Source organism: Trachinotus anak, unplaced genomic scaffold (assembly GCF_046630095.1).
Source record: "Trachinotus anak isolate AG129_WGS33_773 ecotype Australia unplaced genomic scaffold, CSIRO_AGI_Tana_v1 ptg000025l, whole genome shotgun sequence".
NCBI classification, from domain to species: Eukaryota; Metazoa; Chordata; class Actinopteri; order Carangiformes; family Carangidae; genus Trachinotus; species Trachinotus anak.
The window spans coordinates 8,181,385-8,206,407 of NW_027273876.1; the positions used below are offsets into that span (position 1 = coordinate 8,181,385).

The 25,023-nt window shown below is 39.9% G+C and overlaps 1 protein-coding gene across 4 annotated transcripts in view; it reads left to right on the forward strand.

Moving 5' to 3' along the window:
- LOC139608864 (testican-2-like) overlaps positions 1-25,023 on the forward strand; it is a 45,088-nt gene that overhangs the window by 6,460 nt on the left and 13,605 nt on the right. For 2 of the 4 annotated variants that reach the window (XM_071462975.1, XM_071462976.1), the window contains exon 3: positions 18,149-18,194. In XM_071462975.1, coding sequence (XP_071319076.1) covers positions 18,149-18,194 — 46 coding nt within the window. Of the gene's footprint in view, positions 1-9,792; positions 16,079-18,118; positions 18,195-25,023 lie in introns of those variants that run through there. The other 2 variants (XM_071462977.1, XM_071462978.1) reach the window with 2 other exon arrangements.

Consider the following 25,023-nt stretch of genomic DNA (forward strand, 5'->3'; position numbering starts at 1 on the left):
ATGATGCTGGGTGTGCCACATCGATACAGTTGTGATGGCTCTTTGGTACCAAAAGACAGACAACATGGCATGAATCAGGACTCCAGACATCTCTGAGGAAGAGTAGGTTAGCAGCACCTCAGATCCGAGCCTCTGGTTTGACAACCGGATGGTTGTTTGATCTCATAGCTGAGAGATATCACTTTAGAGAGATAGTCTTATCAATGTCAGCCAGGCTGCAGCTGCATTACCTTTGACCATGCTCACTGGCACGCAGGAATGTGTCCGACAGCTCTGGTTCTCCAGGGACACAGAACAGCCCTGTTAGAGAATTTGTAATTGAATTGCAAATTTTTGCTGCCATGTAAATTTGAATATTATCTTTTCTGGTTTTTGGAGTGGTTTACAACACCTGCCTCATTAGATCACTGGTTGACCAAAGGGCAGGAGTGAACGATGTCGGATGGGGCTTTAAGCAGCATATTTGGGGGATGTTGGACCCCACCGCTGTCCTGAGAAGATTTGCTCCAGCTCTGCAGAGGCTGGATATTAGATGTGTCTTCAATCTACCTGCATTTAGTTGCATATGGAATCTAAATTTGACACATGCAAATGTTGGAGGAGATCTTGACCTCATTATTTGATTAAAAGCAATGTAGAAATAAACAAAAAAGAGGCGTAAGTGCTGTCATTAATAGTTTGAAAGGTTATGGTGACTCTAGGGGCCCACGGCTGATCTAGGGCCGCGAACAATTATCACAGTGAATATGGCTTTACAGTACAGTATCTATATGGCTGCAACTAAGTAATTACATTTACTGGATTATTTTGTATTTTTTGTCTAAAAACAGAAATTCAACTGATAATATAAAACAGAAAAACTAAATTTGAGATATGGGCTTTGGGTTCACTTCATCATTATTGGCCCAGTTATAGATTTTCTTTTGATTGATTGTCTGATTGTAATGTAGCCTACTATTGTTTAATCATCACTACTGCCTGACTTTTTTCTTCTTTTTTTTTTTTTAATGTTTTACAACTTTGAATCCCAGTGGATTAATTAGGCTTTTGGCTTCTGATCATTACAGAAAGTCTCTTAAATGTCAAAGCGAAAACAAATCTGTTGATCAGTTTCATTAAAGTTTTATTAATCTGCTGCGGTTAAATTCATAAAATCATAAAAGAGTAAGAAGCCACAGATGGGGGGTGGATACTTTTTTTTATAACCACCGTGTGTGTGTGTGTGTGTGTGTGTGTGTGTGTGTGTGTGTGTGTGTGTAGTCAAATGCGTGTAGTGGTATTTATTCAAGACCTCCTCAGAGGTTTAGCTTTGGTATTCAGATTAAAAATTCAAGTAAATACATGATTAAAGTGAAGTAATTAAAACAAGATGTTGAGGCTTTTTGGATGGCACAGCTGGGAAAAATCAGATGGACAAAATATCAAATAACAAATGATCAAATCACATTTCATAAAATGGAGGGAAAAGGAAGTATAGGCAGCCCTGGTGTCACCACGCTGATATCGTCTCATTTTCAAGGTTTGGGCCACTGCGGTTTGGTGGGATTAGTGAAAAAAGTTCTCACTGTTATATGTAAAATAATTTTATTCACTTTCTTGCCAAGAGTTGATGACAAAGTTGACGCCCTCTCGTGTCTGTAAGGTGAACATGGAGCTATAGCTAGCATAACTAATAATAATAATAGACGTGAAGCAAAAGATATACCTACCAGCATCTCTAAAGCTCGCTCATTAACTTCTGTTTCATTTGTTTAATCTGACACAAACAGAAGTATAAAAAAACAAAAAATTGTGTTATCACAGGGGAGCTACATGCTGTATCTATTTCTTGGCGACTAACGCTAATTAGCACTAAGCCGACCACTTTCTGGCGTTAGCTACATATGTAGCATACAAACATGTGAGTAGTATCAATTCTGTGGTCTAACTCTTGCCAAAAAAGCAAATCATCTGGTTGTGTTCTTTAATTTTCAGCTATTTTATCTCACCATGTTGCTCTGGTTTGAAAGAAGAGTGTAGGTTTGATCCATTGTCAAAGAAATTGGCTTTGATTGGTGCTTACTTGCATGGGAATTTTTTGCTGCCTTGCTTGTCTTTGTGAATCTAATCAAAAAAATCAAGTCGATTGTTGAAGCACAGCGAACGAGGAGATGTGATACTGTGGGGAGACAGACGGCCAAACTGGCTTGGCTCTGCTCAGACACGACTATTCTCTGTTGCACCGGGCAGTGAGATACAGCATCTGAAATGTGACGGGGTTGTATTTGTTTACTAGCTGTCTTGGCAAACAGGTGGTGTGAAAACAGCAAGCAGGAATATTCATACTGAATATAAATAAAGCAGGGGAAAAAAAAAAAAAAAAAATCACCATGTGGGCACACAAAGCAATGGCGGTTTGATTGATCTGACTGGTGTTTAAATTGGACCACTGTACATACGATTATCCGGCATGGAGACATAATGAGGAAATGTTGAAAGGAAGAACATTAAGACCAACAGCTGCAGGGGCAGGGGGTGTCGGGATAATCCACAGCAGGTTACAGGGCGTTGTACAAGCTCTAATATGACTGGCATCAGTGTTTATGCCGTACTGCAAATGTCAAAATATCAAATCTCACGATTCCCCCACACACAGTTCACCCAGGCAAAAAGGTTAGAAATGCACAGTCTGCGAATTAAGTTTAGGTCTAATTAGCGGATTATATCCAACTGAATCTGCTGATTAGTTAAAAAACGTGTTTTACTTCTTGATTTTAATTTTTTTTTTTTTTTTGTCCAATCCAATTTGCATTCTGGTGTGTTCGGGTGGATCTGCTCAGTGGGAGCTCAGGCCGCCGCTCATGTGAACAATACTGTGCTGTTCATTCACGGCCAGATTCCCCCATCTCTCTGAGCAGTGCAGAGAGGGAAGTCATTAAGGAGCCGTGGAGCCTTTCAGCCAACCACAGAGGGCTGTTTAAGGTTTGCACCTGCTGTACTGCCAGCTACATTTTTAATGAGGGAAAACTGCTACATCTTTTTCAGGTAAATGGCTCCTCGGCTCCTTTGGTTGTTAAGACAAGCACAGAGTGAGGCAACAATACAAGTGACCATTAGCTTTATTGGTGCTTATGATTTAATTTGATTTAGGACAGTGATAAATGCAACAATTAGATAACAATGAGTGGTTCTTTAATTTTATCCAAGCCTCTGAGTGTGCTTAAATCTACATCCTCAATATTCATGAAGGAATGTCTGAAGAAAGGGAGTATAAGAAAATAATTGTAATGTTTTATATACGGTACATGCATGAGCTTCAGAGCTTCAGCTAATTTTTGTTTTCTTCATCATTGATCTATTGATGATTTTCTAAATTATAAAATGTCAAAAAACAGTGACAAATGCTGATCTCAGGTTACCAAAGCCCAAAATGGCATTTAGAGCAGCAACAATTAGTTGATTAATGCATTAGTCAGTTGAGAGAAAAACAATAAAGCAATTATTTTGATAATTGACCAATTGTTCAAGTCATTTTCCAAATTTATCATTTGCCATGGGTTTCTTCTATTTGGTGTTTTATCTAATTGTAAACTGAATATCACTGGGTTTTTGGCTGTTGGCCAGACAAAACAAAGCATTTGATTTGAGTATTTTTTTGACATTTTATAAACCAAATGATTAATTAAGTAACCAATTAATGCAGAAAACAATAATCAGATTAATCCACAATGAAAATAATTATGGCGACCTTGTTTTAATTGCTTTGCCATTGTGGGCATGTTCGCATGGTGTTGTTAGCATTTAGCCTGGAGTACAGTGCTTCACTGAGCTGTTAGCTTGGTTGTAGGCTTTTTATCTTGTTTCAAATATAAAATGTCAATAACTAGTGAAAAATGCCCACTACACGTTAGAGACCTCTTTAAATTGTGCATTTTGTCCAAAAACAGTTTAAAATACTTTTAAAAGACTTTTGACTTACAATCATAAGGGAAAAAAACAGTACACCAAATTCTCACATGTAAGACGGTAGAATATTTGCCATTTTTGTTTGACTTGAACATCTTAAAATTATCTTGACTATTCTTAACATTTCATTGCCATTTCCGCACTCGGCTACACTCCAGGCACACTGGCATATAAAGCACTTCATTCGGCAAGACATACATAAGGACAGAAAGCAGGTTGGATGAGGTAATTGAGCTCCAATAAGTAACCAGATGATTCATCCAAACATGGATCAGAGTCATTATTGTTGCTGTTAGTGAAATGATGGCAATGACCCGGTCACTGATGCCACATCAACTCAGCTCCTCTGTGAGAACTCTTTGATAAATGCAAGACCAGGGTTCACTTTTTCTGCAGATGAGCAGCGATCGTGATGCTGTTGCATCCTTAGTGACACTGAGCTCCCGAGCACAAAGTCACTCTGCATGCTGTGGCTTTTTCTGCTCCTGTCATCAACCTCAGCCATTTATTAGCCTCCCACAGGATTTATGCTCCAGCGCTAACGGCCAGTGTAATTATGGATGTGAAAAATTTGAAAAATTAGAGTAAGAGGAGAGTATGCAATTGTAGAAAATATGAAAATGAGGCCTATTTCCAATTAAAAGTGGCAGTGCGGGGGTTGAAAATTAAGATGAGAGAAACCATAACAGTTAAATGAGCTATTAGTTATCTGTATTTCCTCTGCTGTGTGAATCCGAAGATCAGCCTATCAAATCAACTATCTGTGGAGATCTGATTGTTGCACACTAATGAGATCAAAATGGCAGAAGTGGTGGAAAGAGACGCTTTCTTGCTTCTTGTCATTACCATGTATGTGTTTCACTGGAGGTGAATGTCGGGGGGGATTTGCTGCGAGTATTTGGAATGCTCACATACAATTCACAGTGGAAACAGAGAAGAAAGGGGATCCTGCTGGCTTCCTAACACAAGCGTGGGTGACTCTTAATTGAGTGGAGAGGCTGTTTTGTGTTGTTGCTCCTGTGGAAAAGCTGGATAGCAATTCATGGTCTGCAAAAAAAAAAAAAAAAGAAAAGCTAAGGAAACAGAGAGAAGCTCAACGATTGCCTTGCACAACAGGAAAGCTTTTTCATAAGCAAAGCGATGTTCCACAGCCCACAGACTGTCCAAATATACAAAATCTCTTTCCGTCTTCTACCATGGCTGAGTACGAGGGGACTACTTATTGTGATAGGATAGTACATGTAGATTAATGTGTTTCATAACGGAGCCTGGCTGCACCTACTACATCAGTGTATTAACACACACCAGCAGCAATGTGAGTTGCTGAAATGTCGAGCTGAATAATTAGCTGTTCCAAGGTTCTTCTTCTGGCTCTATTGTTCATGCATTATTTATAGTGGCATCTGCCTGAGAGTTGTCTCTGTACTAGTGAAGCTCCTCTATGCCTTGCTGCAGGCAGAGTGATAAATGCTGCCACTCTGCTTGTGTGTCTGTCTTCATTCATGGCTGGCATGACGGCACACCCAAGACTCAAACGATGATCCAGCTTTTTAACAAACAAACTATAATCAAACTATAATCGCTCACTATGAGTCGATAATGGGAACTTATAGTTATAGGTTACAGTTTTTTTATTGTTTCAAGGATCACTTAACTTCTGCCAGTGTGACTGACTGCAAGACTTCCTGGTGTCCATGAATACACAAATGTAACAATAGACAATTGAATATAATTACGTAAAAGTAAAGGAAAGAGAAAATACTGAGAGTGGACAGCCATACCAGGAACTCTATTGAGCTACTTTGAGCTAAATGCTAATATCAGTATGCTACCATGCTCTTTAGCACTAAACACAAGTCATTAATGCCATTGTTCTGCAACCAACCATAACCATAGGGTTAAAGGAATGTCCGCACCAAATTGTAGAGCATTCCATCTAATGGTTGTCAATTTCTAACAAAACCACAAACTATTAACCGCACAGTGGCATTAGAGGAAAAGTTAGGGGTCCATCAAAGCCGCAAAGTGGTGCAGCCAGTGACAACATAAAAGTTCCTGTCATTGGCTTATCACAGTGATAGGCCTTAATGCAAGAAAAAAACAATTAAGGAACATTTTGTTTACATTCTTATTTGCTGTACTTGATACGTTGGCCCACTTGCAATACCTCCATGGCCTACCAGTGGGCCTTGGCCGACAGGTTGGGAACCAGTTGATCTTTAATACTGTCTTTTGGATAATTTGTTTTAGGCCTGAAGAGAGATTATTAACTCCTCTTGGCATTCCTAATAAGTGAGATTTTGTATATATTTTCTGAAGTTTATTAGATGTATTGGTTGGTAACAGGTTCCTTTTCGGAGAGGCTCTGCTTAGGCCTATGTTAAGCGATAATTGACCCTTCTTGTCATCCCTGGTAAGATTTCGCCTTACTAAAACAGGCTGAGGCTCTTCGCTTAGAGATGTATTTTACAAACTGGTAAAATAAAATCCAATATTTATCATTACACACATAATCAACTTGATGATAAGAAACCCACCTGTGTTTATTGACAGTTGGAAATTCGTCTGTCACTCAACTATAATGACATCCGCATCTGTTTATCTCCAATGACCTTTATTGTTATCACTCACAGACATGAGGCTGAAACCTCAGTTTACTCTTGACTGGGTAAACAATTTAGAAATGGCTTCACCTGCTGATATCTCTCTCCAGAAAAGGTGCTGTCACAGGACCCGTTATTTGAATGGAAATTATTAAACCTAGAAAAAACAAAAACGGCTACAAACATAACAGTGCATACATTAGCCAGGTGGAAATATACTGAAGCTGCAGAAAAGTGCTGTCCTGAATATATTCAGGTCTGCTTTGGGTGTTTTTGTATTTTTGATTGATGTGTGTTTGTGGCCACCATTATTGTCATGAGTTGTCTAGGCCCAAGCTGCACTAAACACATGGTCTGAGCAAACACAGTCATATTGCTTAGGTTCAGTAACAATAGGTGTAATAAAGCAAGGTGCACAGGTTCAACCTGGCATTGATATATTCCTTGCTTTAGGCCACAAATCGCTCACTGTTGCAGCAGCAGGGCAAGTGCTGTACAATTAGGCCAGGGAGCTACAAAAACTTTCAGGACATGCTCTTGCCTGGGGAGAATCCACCTCTTTTACTATCTTCTGTATGTTTGATTTGAATGTTGGACGAGATGGGCACGTGTTCGTCTTTGGCTTGACTGTCCCAGAGCTGCATATGGAGGAGCAGGGAGAGCTGAGCCTCGTCTCTGTATTAACGGTCAGAGTGAGAAGGAGGTGTCAAGGGCGTGCTTGGAAGGGACTGTGATCCTGTCTGTGTACAAGCTGTATTTAGTATGTGTGGCATGTGGTGGATATATTTGTTTGTGTGTGCGTATGTGTAGGAGAGAGACAGAGACTGTTAATTTGTCGAGTTGGCAGGATAATGGATACACACTACAAAGTCATATTGAAATGACCTTAATCAAGCAAATCGTATAGCAGGGATAGGGAGTAGAGCTAAAGCGCTAATAGCTTTTTTCTCAGTTGAAAGAACCCGACAGAATCTCATTTATGCGTGATGTAGTCCTTCCTAAAGCCATAACATGACATCTCAATGTGGCTCCCTGTTTTACTGTAATATCCCGCTGCCACTGCAGGAGATTAGCATTATCAGCAGCCACAACAACCCAATTTGTTCTCATTGCCATGGCAGATGGGGGGAATTAAATGTAATCAGCCAGCTAGCATATTTAACTTAGCTATCCCTGTGAGCTGTCTCATTCAGATCCCTGCGGCATTTCAACTGGGATGGTTATCATCATTATCTTCTCTTAACCATGCTGCTGGTTTTTAAACTCATGTGTCTGACAGTTAGTAAAAGAGCTCTGTACCTTCAATGGACTTGTTATTGGAGCCTAATTAATTTAAATAGCTGGTGTAGCTGTAAAAAATGTGGAAACTGCAAAAAACATAGTAATCATAGGCAGACAGACAGTGGTAAAATGATATTGTGATCACAATTTTGGGAGGTTTGCTGAACACACATGCTGACAGCGCACTACAGCATGCCCAGACAGTTGCACAGCTTTTCAGTCCAATGAAAATCTTCACGCAGATTTTGTGGTCACTGAGCAGGTCAGTCTGGTAAAAGGAGAAGGCTGGTGTTATTTATTTATTTTTTTTCTCATTTTCAGCAAATGCCACAATAAGACCAAAACCAACCAATCTTTAAAAACACGTATTCTGTATATTATAGAAAACCGACACAAACAGTTTACATTGCATTTGTTGGGGACTATTTTCAGCTGCACATTAATACACATTTGGTGCTCTAGAGAAATGGTGTTTGTTAGCACGGTTGCAGACCTCTGAATTACAGACCTTGTCTCTGGTTTGTTCAGCCGTTTGCATAGGGCCAGTGCTCACTGGTCATTTTCAGTGGACGGAGGAACAATTTACCAATAAGAACTTTGTAGACAAAATCAACACTGTGTACGGTCATTGTCCTGCATAGCTAGCTAGCCACCTAGCTACATCTACGAAAAGTAGCATCTGCAAAATGGGCAAAAAATGGTAACAAGCGTGAATGAGATGTAAGTAAACTTTTCTTATATCTGCATATTTCTTGGATTATTATGAAAAATGTGCACTGAAAATCCAGTGAAAACTCGTTGTCCTCCCTCAACTGTGGTTAACATAACCACGTATTAAAACTAAAAACATCAATAGTTGATCAGAAGAAGTGGTTTAATACACCATGGACTGTGGACCAAAGAAACTGTTTCAACCAAGCTAACAGTTTCATCGAAACACTGAAAACATGACACGAAGAAACACTGTATTTAAAGCTATTTCTAAATTTCAAAATGTAGCTATTCCTACGTAGCCAGCGTTAGCATAAACAGCTGTTTTTTTGAGAGCAACTCACCTAGCCTCCGATCTGCCCTGAGGATGTAGCAGAGGGCGGATTATAACCCCTTGTCTTGTAGACAAAACGATGGCTGTAGCTCTTGTCAGTCGACAATCACCACAGACAAGACTTACAAATAACCCCTTTGATGATAGAATAGCACACCTCATCATGTATTCTGTTTATTTGGATTTACTACTATGGCTACTACTACTGGTAATAAAGTCAATTTACAATACAAGATACAACAATAGCAGCAGGGTATAATACATGATACATTTTTGATGCTTGTGTATGAATTTAGCTCTTTCCTTTTTACACAGTTTCCTTTGATTAGATTACATTTTATGAAGAGAAGCAGATGTGAATCTGCTCCTCAAAAACTCTGTAATAACCACTTCATGAAGATTGTATTTTAAATAGCATAACCTCCAAGGCTTGTTTTATTCTCCAGAGACACAAAGTCAGTTTGTTAGAGTCTATTGGAGAGGAATTTATTTTCTTAGCCACACTTGATATTGATTTAAGTTTCCTGAGTTAGATAAATATGCCAACAACAAACAAGATTTAAGCTTATTCTACTATTTACGTATGCTGATAAGTTCTTTGAGTTTGCAGATCAATATTGATGAGTCTAGCCACTACAAAGTGAAAATAGAAAATTGGCATCAGGTTTGGTTTTTTTTTGTTTGTTTCTGTGGAGCCAAATGCTTCAGTTTGTCTTATTATGGGTTTTTTCTGCTAATATCATATGCAGCATGGCTCAGCACAGTAAAGCAGGTCTGCATAAGCTGCAAGCTCCCTGGGGCATCTGTGGAGTTCAACCTGAAGGCTGGCCTCTTCTCTTTCTGCTTCTTTGTTTTGCAAATGGGTTGTGGTGGTGGTGGTGGTGGGGGGGTGACATGCTGCAGAGCCTCCGATGTTCCAGGGTTCTGCTTGGCTCAGCAGCCGGGTCCAACAGAATCCATTTTTCTGCATCCGCTCCGTCCTCCTCCTCTCCAATTACTGCATCTCTCAGAGCATGCAATGCCTTGATTCAACTATGGAGTCTGCTCCAGGAAAGTGAGCCTGGCTACTGTTTCATGTACCGCTTCATCAGGGATTTGGAGACCACAGCTAAAGGGCTCTTGAGAATGGAAAAGGTTCACTTCTGTGATGCAACTTCTTGAAATGTAGTCTAATTAGCCCATGGCAGCAGCCCCCAAAAAGCCTCTCATCAGAAGGTCTTAATGTTTTAAGACTCTTGTCTCAGGTTGAAAAGATCCTCTTATTTTAACTTCACATAAACCAGCCTGCAAGTTGATAGAAAATGTCGGCTGCCGGTTAGTTAAATCACCGGCATTCGCAGGCAAGACCCACACCCCCCCAATTCAGCTTGATTGTTTCTGCATTTCAGCGCAGTGCAAATGTTTCAGATGGATGCGTGCTTGACAGTTGGCTACTTCATGGCTCAGGAAGAGAAACGTGCCCTTCAGTGTGCAGAGATGGCTGCAGATTGTGCTCCGTACTGTACTGCATTGCAGGCAAGCGTCTTACCTTGTGAAACAACATGCGTCCTTTGCCTGCAGGCCCCCGAGCAATCCTGCTCAGATGATCAATTTGATCCAGCCCTGTGTTGCTGGGCTGCGACTTAATCCCATAATGCTCTGGTGTTTTGTTGCAATCGAGACACCCCCATTTTTCTCTGTGGGTTTCTTATTTTATCTTGTGATGACTGCGATGAAAATTCTCATGCTTTCATATATATATGGCATGTAATCACACTAAAACAGTCTGCAACACAACTATAGATCATGTTAATGTCTGTCAGAGCGAATATGGTGCAGAAATCATAGACCTGTCACGCTTCAATAAGAGTAAACTAAGGAATTATTTCTTTATACAGACGAAAGAACCACATGAGTTGGTATATGGAGATGTGAAAATATGTCCCTAATTGTTTCTGTGTGATTTCTGTTCAAGTGAAAATGCAATGTTTTGCCACTCTAAAGCCAGCGTAGTCGGGCCGCAAGATACACAGTGTCATTTGGAACACTAATGCATTTCTAAGTGGTTCAATCTGTGGTGGGTCTGCGCCATTAGTGTCTCTCCCATTCCTCCGTCGTTTTCAAAGGCGACGGGGTACAAAGAGAGTGAGACATTACCTCCACCACTCAGGCCCCAGCATGCTGAATCGCGGCGCTATAATGACCCGGCAAAAGCAAGATGGACTCCCGCTGCTCCTTGGTAACTACAGAGAGACGGAGGGTGGAATGTAGATTCACGACAGCCTCTGCCTGTGTGCCCTTTTGCAGCTATTTAAAGTAGGGAAACGTACTAATTCAGCTACATTAATCAGGCAAAGCACATTACTGTGCAAATGTCGGCCGGGGGAATGATGATCTGACTGTCCTGCCAGTCTGAGAGGCAGATACACCTCAGTGATCTGATAGGATGACACAGCCACAGCCCTGAGCAGAGCAATCAGCTGAGGAAAGCCTCTCGCAGGTCTCCGTTCATTACAGACATGACCCGGATCACCAGTCCATCCATCAGCCTGTGTTTATCTAGTCGCCGCCAGAGCAAATGACTTCATGAAGCTGGCTAAATGACAACTGGAGGAAATGCAAAATGTCCACATCATCTATTAACCTCTCACTTATACCCTGCTGCTTAAGGTATATCTTTAGTGCAAATAGCACCCTCAGAATATCAATAAGGACCATTGCGGAGGATGAAACACACAGTTATTGCCCTGACAGAAAGGGATTTTATTTAAAAAGCAGAGCCTCTGAACTAAAATGTGTGTGAGTTCATGCTGATATTTTAAAGAATACACCCTGTCTGAGAATATTACTTTGTATAATCACTGGATTATGGTCATTTAAATTGATCTGCTGTTGTGCTTCCTAAAAGCTGAACACCATCAAATTTTGCAGGCTCTCTTGAAGGTCACATGTGGGTGATTAGAAGAGTTAGGGAAGTTTTTGTCAAATGGGCAATAAAAGTTTGGAAGCCAGTTTCTGGATTTTATCCTTTTATCATCCAGATGTCTAATGAAATAATTTGGTAATGATTGGGTAAAATCTGCCATGTAGGAGGAGTAGTGAAAAACTGGGTTGAATAAAATGAAATGGCAGAAAATCAGCAACATAGCTGGATGGATTCATCTCCAATCAAAGAACTTAGGGAATAAAAATTAGCTTCTACACCCGACGCTTCAAGAGTTTCAATAAACATAAAGTTATAAATGGCCACATTTGGCCACATGCTGCCGCCATTGGCTCTAGATGTCTCACCAATAAACAAATTACAGTACTTGTTTGTCTAGTGGCCTAAATTTCCATCAAATTTCGCTATAATTTGTTTACAAGTTGAGAAAAACACTTTTCTTTGATATGGTCTTTGCACCAATTAAACAGAAGAGATATAAAATGTTAATTTGTAGTTTAGGGGAAACAGTTAATCTGGCTTTGTCCAATGGTAACCAAATCCACCATCTCCTCTAAAGGTCACTAATTAACACTTAGTTATTTCCCCCTACTTGTGCTAAACTAAGCTAACCAGCTGCAGGCTGTAGCTTCATATTTACCATATACAGCCATAAGAATATTGTTGATCTTTTCTTCTAACTTCCTGCCAGAGAGTGAATAAGCATATTTCCCAAAAGGTATAACTGTTCCTTTAAGAAAAACCTATTCATTGGAACAGGCTGGATACAGTATCTGCTGATAGAGAATCAGTCCCCAACAAAATCTGATCTTTCTGAATTAGATAAGGAAATGTGATGTTCTGCGGTCAGAGAGGAGCTTATCCTCCTTTGAGCTGCAGATGAGATGATAGATATATAATATTTATAATAATATATATAATATTGTGTGTATATAGGGAGTTGTTGCGGTTTGTAAAACGTACTGTCTGTTTGATTTCAAATGTTTCCAGTACATTCTCTACAGCAGACAAGGGTTGAAGGGATTTGTGTGAATAGATCTGTGTGTGTGTGTTGAAGTTTAGGATGTTGCGTATGTGTGTGAGTGTCCTTTAGCACCCCGACTGTACCGACCCTGTCACATTACAGGGACAGATGAGCTGCAGTGATGAAGCGAGCGGGCTGCGTGCACGTGATGGATCATTGCAGCAGGGCGAGGAGATGCAGATTTTCACTGTGACATTTCTTTTACTCTGGCAGCGTTTCTCCGGCGAGCTGAAGTGAGGTCGTGCTCTGGCAGCTCTCAGTTCGAACACTGGGAGCCTGCGAGCTTGGCTCCTCAACACTTCTGCTTGAGGTTTTTATTTCCAATCTGATCTTCGGAGATTGATACTCATACTCATTTTTAGATTACTGCTTAGTTTGTATTCCACGTCGGAGGTGCCAAGGTGACCTCTAACACTTAAGCTGTAGATAAACACTTGTAAACAGTACAGATGGCTCAACACTATTTTTTTCAGATACAAATTACACAACACTGAGTATCTGCTAATACTGATACTAATCCAGTACTCATTTTTCCTCTTCCACTAAGCTCTTTTCATTCTTCATTAGCCACCCTCTCCACTAAAAACATAATGCATATATTTTAAGATACTTAAATCACATAAGTTAATGTTGAAATGACTCAGTACTAGCATCAGATACATGTTCAAGCTCTAAACACATTTTTCTTGGACTTTGCTCGGACAGCTATGAGAGCACCAATTCAGAGGAGAAATGTTGGTTTGGCAGCGACTAACAACGGTTTGTATTAAGACGTTTTCCCATGTGGATAGCAGTTGGTCATCCATCAAAATAAATCACATGATATTTCTCGGCCTGTAAGCTTTGCTTTGTTGCTGTCTGGAGGGAGTTTCTGACACTTCCACAGACACCTTCCAACAATGTGTTCCAGCAAAACTTTTCTTGTCGACACATTTATTTCTTATTTTTCCATCACCACTGTCTCTCTCTAAACTTAGCTGTACTGTAGATATGCAGATATTGTAGGAAGTTCAAATTAAAATATTAACACTAAGCAAAATATGAGGTTTCACAGAACCGTCCTGTTGATGTTCTCGTCTAAAGATATGGCTTGGACCAATTCGCCACCTTGATGTCCCTAATGTTTAGTTGTATTTATTGCATTTCATATTTTTCTCTGGTGTCCAGTCCAATGTTTTTGCTGCTGTAGTATCCGACCAATGCTGAGTAATGCCCTGGGGCATTACTGGCTAGCTCACATACACAAACAACATACCAATTTCCTTGCTAAGAAACAGACATTCAGTGAAATGGTTTTGTGAGTCAAAAGTTCAGTTTACCCTCGTGCCTCTGATGCAGAGCCAGGATGTGCATGAGCATTTTGGTGTTGCTCAAGATGGGTGTGCACCAATGACATTGGGGTTGGGTGTTTCAGGGTTATCGGCGGTATTTATGTCACCAGCAGACAGGGTTTGGTCGAGGTGAGATAGACGTTAACTCAGAGGAGCGCAGTCAGGCTTGTGGCCAAATGCTGTCAGCCTAATACCAGCGAGCGGTCCAGGAGGGGCAGTCGCAGCATCTGGATAGTCAAGCTCCATTAGCCTCCTGGCTCTGTTTTACACCGGCTGCATTACAGCCTTGTTGACAAATGGCAGAAGAGGTGGTGTGTGTGATATGAATCACCTAACTCAGGGGACCTCCACCATGAATATCATCCCCCCGTACTCCCTGATCTTTCCCACCTTCCCTCCCTCCCTCTTGTCTGGGTCTTGCTGCTGTGAACTGTAGCAGCAGCCTGGATGGGATTCAGTGGGACAGCACTAGTTCTCAACCTTGGTGAAGGACTAAATGGAGCCTCTGCCTGGTGTCCTTGCCGTCACACTGCTGCTGGGAGAAGATAAGCACTCCAGCCTTTAGGACACGCTGTAGGGACCCCTCTGGTCCCTGCAGCTCTCTGAGCTGGGTAGTTGCAGAAGTGCTGCGAATAATGAATTAAGAAATACATCTGACGTGTGACATGCCTGAGTCGTATCTCTGATGATATTCAGTGTAATAGCTTTAACCTTTAAAATGCCAAGATGTAAAGATCCACATCAGAAGAGAAAAGGAAGGTAATTCAGTAGTGGAGGTGTTTACATGTCATATGACATATGTAAAGTTTCTTCTTCTTCTTCTCACATGACTCATCGAAAACATCCAGCCGATTTGGAATATTGATAACAACAGATAACATAAGATAACAATGATATTGTCTCTCGTGTATGTAGCCCCGGAACATTTCATCGCTACAGAAAATATTTCCCTCTAAGAAACATTCTCTGAGGTGAAATCTAGAGCCCTGCTGCGGCCTGGTGATGAATTCAGGCTTAAGCCTTTTAAAGCTTTCCGCTGGCTTTTTTTGTTTGTCCTTGTGTGGCCTGTAAATTGCTCATAGTGATATATTAACATGCTGTCACTGCACTGTTAAGTAGACAGGTATGACTGTGTGCGTGTGTGTGCGTGTGTGTGTGTAAGAATTAGGTTTATTTACTGGGTTGAGTTGCTGAAATAAACCATGCAGTGCTATATTTCTCTCAAACACACCGGAGCATTGAATGATGACACACACGGGGAGAGGCTGTGTGGTGGGTATTGATGTGTAATGCCCTTGGACCGAAGCCAAGACGGTGAAATGGAATGAAAGGAAAGTAGTCACTCTCCTGTTAACTCAAGGTTGTACTTTACAGGAGCTATATCTGTCTGTGTTGTCAGTGCTACGCTTAGTAAATGCGCTCTATGTGTCTGCTGCTGCAACTATAAAAAAACATCTAAATCACATCTGCCTGTTGACTTTGAAGATTCCCACCCATTTGCCTGTATTTTTCCAAGGCTGATGCGGTATGTTGTGGCTTATCCACAACTTCTGAGCTAGTGGGAGGCTGGTGTTTGGCACTCGCTTGTAAACACAGCCAGAGAATGAGCCCTTAGTGATCGGGACCCCTGCCAGCTCATAGAAGTGGCAGCTGATCATCCTCAGTTAATAGGCGCCCATAATCCTCTGTGACTGTCTTATGTTGTCCCTTGAGAGGAGCGAGACTAAGGCATGTATTTGCAATCAGCGTGCATTAAGGGCTGACAGTTTAACTGCTGCCATAACTGTAATAAAGCACCCCACTGTTTGCATGCTGAATGGAAGCAAAATGAAACTGTGAAGTGTTTTTGTTTTTTTTTTATCTCTAACAATGGCTCTCTCTGTCTTTCTCCCCCACTGCTGCTGGTCATTGCCACAGGAAGTCGAGGTTAGTGTCTCTTTTGTTGTGTACAAAGCACTGTCTGTCTTAACTTTGACATCTCTTTTACACTGTAGGTGTCACCTGCCTGATGAGTAAGCACTTATCTTGCCTAAACAACAAAAAATACAGTACAATACAACAATATTGCAACATAATGACAAAAAGGATCAGAAACAATAGCATGTAAAGCAGAAAAAACTGCTTCCTAGAAAATAAATAGAAGTATCAATAATAATAAAAGAATATCTGATGTGGCTTGTAAGTGTTAATGTAATGTTCAACTCAACTATCAATTCATTGTAGAAAAACAAGTGTAAACACAAATATCCCTTCAACTCCTCACCCCGCGCACAGTATTTAAGATGCCTCCGGCTGTACTTGTTCAGCTTAACTTTAAGAGCTCAGTCTTCGTGTCCCCTGAGCAGAGTAAGACCAAGCTAAACTGAACAGACCTGATCCTCGGGGTCCTCTCTGGGCCTTGTGCCGAGTAGTAACCGCTTTATAGTTGATCCTCTCGGCCCTGACACAGAGAGAAATGGGTCAGAATGGATACAGCAGAGGGAGGCTGAATTTTTATTATCGTTCCAGCGCAGTGCCGCCGGGGACACAATCTAAAAACCAGAGTTAGTTTGCAAATATTCCCTCTGCAACAGCGTGGGAGCTAAAATAGTCCAAGTTCTTTTATGAGATACATTTAAGCTTTCAGAGTCTTGCTGTGGTTGTTAACTTAATGTTAGAAGGTGCATTTACAACAACAACCGCAATAGTAAGTAAAAGGAATATTATAACTATCGTGTTATTAGTATGTCAAAAGAAGAGCTTCAAAGTATTTGATTAAGACAAGTAAATGTCTGACAGGTCAATTTTGGCCTCGGAAACAAAACAGTCTAAACTAAAGGTCCTCTTATTCACTTGTTTGTGGCTGTATGACATTGTCATCATCAGCAGATTGAGGTGTCTCAGGTGGTGCAGAGTTGTAGATATTCAAACTCTTCCTGATTTTAATGTTTTAATCAGCTGATGAAGATTGTGTGATAAAGTCAAAAGCTGCGGAACAAGCAAATAAGTGTAACTCGACTTTGTTTTTCATTGTTCTAGCATGCATGTATGCTAAAACTACAAAGGAACACATTAACAAATAATTTAATATTTTGGGAAATACAGTTGTTTCCTTGCCAAGAATTAGATGAGAAGATTTATACCAATCGTAATGATGGCTGGTTAGCTTAGCCTAGCATAAAGACTGGAAACAGAAGGAAACAGCTAGCCTGACTGTACAAAGATGACACAATCTGTACTTTCTGAACAAAAACCAAAGTGTCAAAAAAACTATTTGACAACTTAAGCGGGAAACAACCTGGTTTATACAAGGACGACAGGTCTGAAATGAGATTGAGGTTTGTTGAAAGACTAGCTCATCAATTTGTACAATTTTTATTCAGAAATCTCAACGATTATTTATTCGTTTCTAGAGAGAAGAAATTAATACATGAATGATTATTTAAAAAATATAGGTTTTAGACAAAAGTGGACAAAACAAGACTATTGTTAATAAGTACATATACATAAATATAAATTCATAAAATACGTAAAAATATATATTAGTTTAGTTGATGAGGAAGTGCAGAACTGCATGTGTATGCTATTATCCTGAAAGAAACTCTTATCCATTGACCACTAAAAGTCATTAAAGACTTAATAAGACAGTATAAGTGGATGTCATCAGCAAAAGAGTGAAACTTTGTAGCGATTATGATGAGCAGGAAATAACTAGAGTGAATATTTTGTGGCTGTGTAAGCACTTGGTTAGAATTCTCTTTCCAAAGATAATTAATTTTATAAATCAATCAAACATACAGTATACATATATATTGAGTAAAAATCGTCACATAAATGAACAGAATTTATTTAAACTGTGGATTAAAGGTTTTATTAAATGCATGATTTATGCTCTTCTGAATTATTCTCTTAATGACTGAAAAATCATTAAGCATGCGAGCGAGAGCATACTTTCTCTATCTGTGTTGCCTAACATGAAATATGAACTGAATTAATGCAAATATGTTTCCTCTCCAGGATGACTACATCAAAAACATGGAGGAGAACATGGGTTCCGATGAAGGTAAGTCAGAAAAAAATATTTTATCTGATAAGAAAACAGTTTTCAGTTTGATGATGGGTGTGTGGATCCATTTAAAGTTTGTTGTGTTTTCCACTTGTGTGTGCCACTGTGCTATATGCAGAGCTGGTTTGCAAAGACTTTCAATATTTAAATGGTGTTACTCAAATCGTCAGTTCCACTGTATATCAGACTATCAACCTGCAAAATAAATGCTAAGGGCTGTCTGCCTTAATACATCAGCTCCAGACAATGAAATAGCGTGGTGCACATTATTGAAGTGTGGCATCTTTTAATTGCAGCAGTTGTCTGAGGTCATCTAGCTTGTGGTGAGCGTAGGTCCGAGGTGTCAGAGCTTGTGGAGGGTGAGAAGGTAGTTGTGATTCAGGATAGGAGAGGCTGCGCCCTCAGTCAGATCCATTAGTTTGAAAAGCCTGCTGTAATTGCCTTTGTTGCTGAGGGCTCAACTCAGAACTCCCACCAGACTCCATTTACCTCCATGGGGTCTGTTCCTAGTCAACAAGAAAAAAAAAAAAAAAAAAACATAAAAAAATCTTACGATTAGAAAATCAGCCATGGAGGAGGAATAGAGACTATGTGTCTCTATCTCTGTTCTGGTCTTTTTGTATTCAGTGGAAATAAAAAATGATACAAGAAAAGAAGGTTCATACTTCTGTAAATGTTTCATCATCTTTCAAATTTGTCGTTTTAAATAGTTAGGTTACCCAAGTCATAAAAAATGACTGAGGAGTATTGAGTTAAGCATTTGAAAAATTAAACATCAATGTGTCTTTCTGGGGACAGTGCACTTTCCTTTTCACTTTTTTGCATTCAGAAGAAAATATGTAGTTCCAAGTGAAAGCTGCTGCTGATTCGAAACCTACTGCTGTGGTTCAAACCAAACTGCTTTTAGCAGTCACTATATTTGACCTTTAAGCTGAACTAATGCTGCACATGAGGTTTTACTGAGGTTTAAAGCGCCTATCTTCAATATTTTTAGGTTCACAGTTAATCATGAGACTATTTTTACGTGACGATGGTTGCTTGAAATGGTGAACCCATAGAGAATTACCATCCGACTTTGCAGTTCCTATCAGCACTACAGAGCATTTTAATGTCTTTCACCTCATCGTTTTGGTTGTCTGGCCACAAATTTACTGTTTTGGTTCTCTCTTGCCACTTTCTATGGCTTTGTTTTTAGCTACAGTACAGCTGGCAGGCTGTTTTCAGCACCTCTGATAAAACAACTACATGGTACAGACAAAGTTAGCGACTAGCTGTGAAAAAAACGTGTAACATAGCAGCTAAGGGGCAGATGTGTCCCTCAGAAGTTAATGAGGAGACCAAAAACAGAGCTTAAAAGAAAGTGAACATTCATGATTGACATATTCATCAGGTGGCCAGAAACACTTATAATGAATTAATTGTTGTAAAAGGTGATATATGTCTTATGTCAGCTGACATTTTGAAGAATTAATACATTTAATAGCATCAGGTGTTAAAAGTATATCTGGCACATTGAAGTGGAAAATTTAGCAACCATTAATACAAGTATGAATAAATACAAGTATATAGCTAGTCACCCACATGAAGCTATAAGTAATAATAATAGTAGTGTTAGTCAGTAATTGATAGTAATAGTAGCATTTTATTGTAGGAGGAAACCATTTTGCAGTAGCACTTACAGAATAATAATCAGTGATATTTGATAATTGTAAATGCAATTCCTATGAAAATGAAAACGTACAGTGTATCCATCCTTTCTTAATTATTTCACCAATAAATTAATTAAATAGGCTAAATAGGAAAAAACAATTTTCAAGACAAGTGTCAGTTTAGACCAGTGGTTTGTTATGTTGCTATGACTCAACGATGTCGGCAGATTTTAAGATAACTGTGCATCTGGTTAAGCTGTAGTTCAGCTAAACTGGTCAGGTTATAAAGATGCTATTCGTACATGCTTTAGCCAGTTTAGCTGGCCCTTAAGGTTACTTTGTGTTCCTGCTGCCAGGTGAGTCTGGGAGTTCAGGTGTTAGCACCACACATAGGCCGCCTCACTTTAAAGTCGATGAAGACTTGCCTCAAAGGAGAAAGATGTGGGAAGAAGCAGGGGGAATAACTAATGTAATCTCAAGAAAACGCCTTACTTTCTGTAGTGTGGGTGATGTTAATTTGAATACCATTGATTTCATCCCCGTCACAGCTCCCACTGGGACTAATTCTGCAGACCTAATTGATCAGGGTCCTCTTAATTGCAAATTCAACAAGACAGCGGAGACTCGGGCAAGGTGTAAGCTCCAGACAGAACAAAAGACCTAACAGGAGACTTGAGAAGGCTCTGCAGAGTCTGCTCTGTATGTCCAAACAGTAAGCAGACCACTGCTTAGACTTAACAGTGGAACTGTCATATTTGACCTTGATATCCTTTATTTGTGCTGATAAATTAGACTTTTTTTATGCCTTAAGAAAAATTCTACTAATTGGATCATAAAAGCAAGTGATTATGCGTCCATTTGTACACTAACTTCAGGAAATTATTCAGGACATAGTGTGTTGGAATTAGATGTGAACGTGTGTGTTGTATCCTCTCTAATTACGAGTAAATAATTTTATATCTCCATTGGAGTTGAATAAAAGCTGCAGGCTGCTTTAAATAAGCGGCCACAAATTAAGCTGAAGGCTATAAAAGAGTCTTCTTAGATGACAGTAATTGCAAATCCAGTTGAAACTAATTTACTAAAAGCTGTCAGAAGGGTCCGTCTCTCTCATGCTTTTAATATTTATCAGAGCTAAATCTTTTCAGTTTCAGATGGGTGCTACTATTTCTTGGCAGCCCATTAACAGGTCTTTTGCAGATTTTTTTTTCTTGTTTTTTCTTTTTTTTTGCAGAACCACTAAAGTCTAACGTACTTCATTAAATGCACGCTCTGACAATCTAAATGAAAGACAAATGGTTCATGGAAGATGCTGTCCGATTGCAAGACGTCATTCTCAGCGGCAGAGAACTCAGTTGTGACCACTGACAACAGGGAGAGAGCTGATCGAGTACAGGAAGACAGCCGTGCTCTGATGTGTTTTTGATCGCAGCACCAAAATAATAATAATCTCTGAGAGATTGGACGCAGGCTCTGTGCAGTCACATCGCCTTTGTTGACATGATTACAAGAGGATTTAGAGCCCATAATGGCCCCAGCCCTGCACTGAATTCTCAATGCAGCACAATGCAGCAACAACAGGGAGAGCAGGCGAGGTGGAAAACACACTTGATCTTTAATGCAAATTCAATCTTGTGTTTGGATTTCATTTTCAACATGTAGGAGTTGTAGAAGAATACTGTATGAGGGATGTGTTTGGTTTTAAGCTGTTGCTTGGAGGCAGACTTAGAGTAAAGGTGCTTGTGAACATAGGAGGAATGAGAGAGCTGCAGATCACCATCTGAAGCTATACTGAAAGCACCAAGCTGTGTTTCTATGGGAACATACAGTAAAGCAATCTTGTGTTACTTAGCATGATTAAAAAATATCTAGCAAAAGGTGAGGGCCTGAACCAGTTCACGTAAAGTGAGGCGTAAAAGCAAAAGTCTTTGATTCTAGGATTACTTATATAAAACAGAGATGTTTGGCTTAAAACTGCCATAATCAACATTCTTTATACATTAACAGTGGATCATATGTGGATCAAAACAGAATCATCACCTGACTCTGCAGTTTCCCTCAGCTCCAATATTTTACCACGTTTCAGCTCATTGTTTTGGTCAGCCAGACTCATCTGTTGTGATTCAGTCTCACTGTTCTCATTATAGCATCGTTTCCAGACAGATCTGTTTTTAACCAAAACAAGCTTTAACTCGCTGTACGCTACCTGCTGAACTACCCGCTGAACATGGTGAATATCATTGAGCTGATAATATGCAGTGTTGTGAGTACAGTTTGTTTCAGCTGCCCCATGGCCAAATAACCAGTTATTGTAGATTTAACTTTAAGACTTTCCATCATTGCAAATTTGTTTGCAAAATTAAACTCAATCAACCCTCCTACAAATTGAGTTCACTGTTCACAAAATGCTGTTAATTTGTCTTTTTATATTCCAGTTTTTCCTTAATAGGTTGCCAGATTTCTGTTGGCGCTGCCTCTTTGACCTAAATTGCCATTTCTTCAAATTTAGATCACACAAACACAGTCTGTCAACTGATCCAGCAAAATCTGATGGCATTTAATCTCTAGGTGGCGCAATCATTGTGGTAAGATAAGTTTAAAAGTCCAGACTCAGTGGTGACAAATTCACATCCCTCAAGATTTTGTATGATTCAAGCCTTAAAAATTCCCCAACAGGAATTAATCTAGCTAAGATGTATGATCGTCTGTCACCTTTAATGCAGATCTGGATTCAGATGCAGATTAAAAATGTTTTATTATTAAAGTAATATGAAGAGGATTACGGAGTCTTGGTGGTGCTGAGCTCTTTCTGGTTTTATTTGATTCCTCCTCAGATATTCAGCTGATTTAATGTACGGCTCACAGCACAGCCTGTAGCTTTGGTTTCCCCAGTGGACGACAGGTACAGCAACAGTTCACCAGTTAAAAAAACCAAAGGAACTCCACACATGACAGTGAGAGCAGTTTACGGTATATTACACAAAGAAAACACAGAGTTTGGTTTCTTGCTCCCATGATAGTTTATGGTCTGTGACTGGAACCTGTGTTAAAACCACCATCAAAATAAGCAGTGACAGTCTCTGTACGATCAAGCAGAAGACAGCCTGAAGAAAACCTCAGTGATGAGTTTCACTAAAGAGAACTGGTGTGATCCACTGAAGCATACTACAGAAAATATGAGACGACTTTACCTTCTTTGTTGTCAAGAAATAGTCAGGATGACATGTGCGGTGACAGTCTGGTATGATTTTTGGGAAGTTTAATGTCTTAAATCAAAAGCAAAATAGGAGACAAATGTGCCGTAAGCTGTAGAGTCTGGATATTATTCAGCTGCGGGGGTTAAATCGTGACAGAGCAGAATACCTGTAGGAACAGATGAAGTGAATAAAAGTCAAGTGGTCCCAATATCTTTTATATGGAATGACTGTTTCGTGTTTATGAGCTATCAGCACTGCCAGAATCCAGCTATCTGTCTTTGAGCCTCTCTGCTGAGCCTAAATGCTACAACTAGTGTTTTTATGAGTTTCTTTCCTGCTGAGAAGTTGCTTTTAGATAAACGGATTTGTAATTCAATTACAATGGATAGACAAAATAAAACCATACCTATATCACGGATGCAAATTCATTTTCTTTTTGACATTTACGAGTCGTTGCCTTTGATATGGGAGCTGCTTGCTTATTTTTATGCTGAGTCCTGCCCTACTTCAGACTCTCTGTTTTATGAAACTCAAGCTATTATTACATACAACAAAAGGTTCCTTTAATCTGTAGCTGTGTGAAGATAAACTGTGGGATTTTCTGCTCATATTGTAACTACTACTGTACTTGCCAGTAAAATCTGGGTACAAATAACACTTTTATCATGTTGCAGCCTTTTAGCCAAACTAATATGTAACAAAACCTTAATGCAGCCAGAAAGAAGCTAAAATTTGTGTGAAGGCTGAAGGCTGAAAGTCATTAAAATGTGTTAATTTAGTAATAGAAAATGAATGAAAATTAATTGGCATGTGTGTCCTGATATGCATTAAAATACACATAGACAATCATTTGATTAGCATGGCACAACTTAAACGGAAAATTGAGGAAATGTTAAAACATCTTGAAATGTTTACGAGCCTAATGACACCTTTCCTACAACTTGTGCAGCAGTGACATATCGTGGCACCACACTACATCACAGTGTGATCACATCCAGCTGTGAGTTGAAGAGACTCATACCTTTCAACCCACAGAAGACAGTGCAGCTATGATTCCCATTATATTCTCCTCCTCCCAAAATATAGTGTGGAATGAATCTTAAAGCAATTCTCTACCTAAGATCAATTGTTCCAAACTTCTAACCAAATTTAAACACCCAGCCCCATTTGTGACATCAGTATTCTGTATCTCATGTACGCAAACCGTAGGAGAAAAAGCTAAATGTTTTTTTATGAACGTTTGGTGCTACACAGCAGCAGGTTGTATCTTCAAATATGTTTTTCTGATCCCACTGATATCTTCTCTCTGACTGGATCACAAGTAGCTGCCTTGCTCTGCTCTTCTTCTTCTTCTTCTTCTTCTATTTCAGTAAAGTGTTTTTAAGTCCGCTGTGCAGTCTGTGGAAATGGTAAAGAGTTTCACAGCTCTCTTAACATCTGAGTCAGTTAAAGTTTTGGTCAGACTTCTCAGCAGTTGTTCAGGCACACAGTATTTTTGGATTCCCTCAGAGATGTCTTGTCATCCACTGATTCCGTAAAAGTCCACTGTTCCTCATACCTCCCTCCTGTAGCATCACAGTACCACCTAGTCGCTGGATTTGCAGTGATCTGGCTGGCAGACACCTTGTCTGTTGACCGTGTTGACTACAAAGCAGCTGCTTGAAGCTGACTCAGGGTTTCACAGCTTAAATTTCTCTTGCTCACCGCTGCTTGCCACTCACGCTTAAACTCATCTGAGTACGTGAGCTTTGCGAGGCCTCTCTGGCAAGGCGGTAAATGGACTGGGACAGTCTGACATCCAGTTTTCGGATGGCATTGACCACAGGCTGAGGAAGGTGAAGGGCACAGTGCTATTTCCATCTCAGTCTATCAGTGGAAAAGAGGCTGGCATTGAACCATTCAACTCTCCAAAGATATAGAGAGAGATGCAGTGGAGGGATGGAAGGAGGGAGGGAGACAGCATGCAGGGGAGGGAAGAGG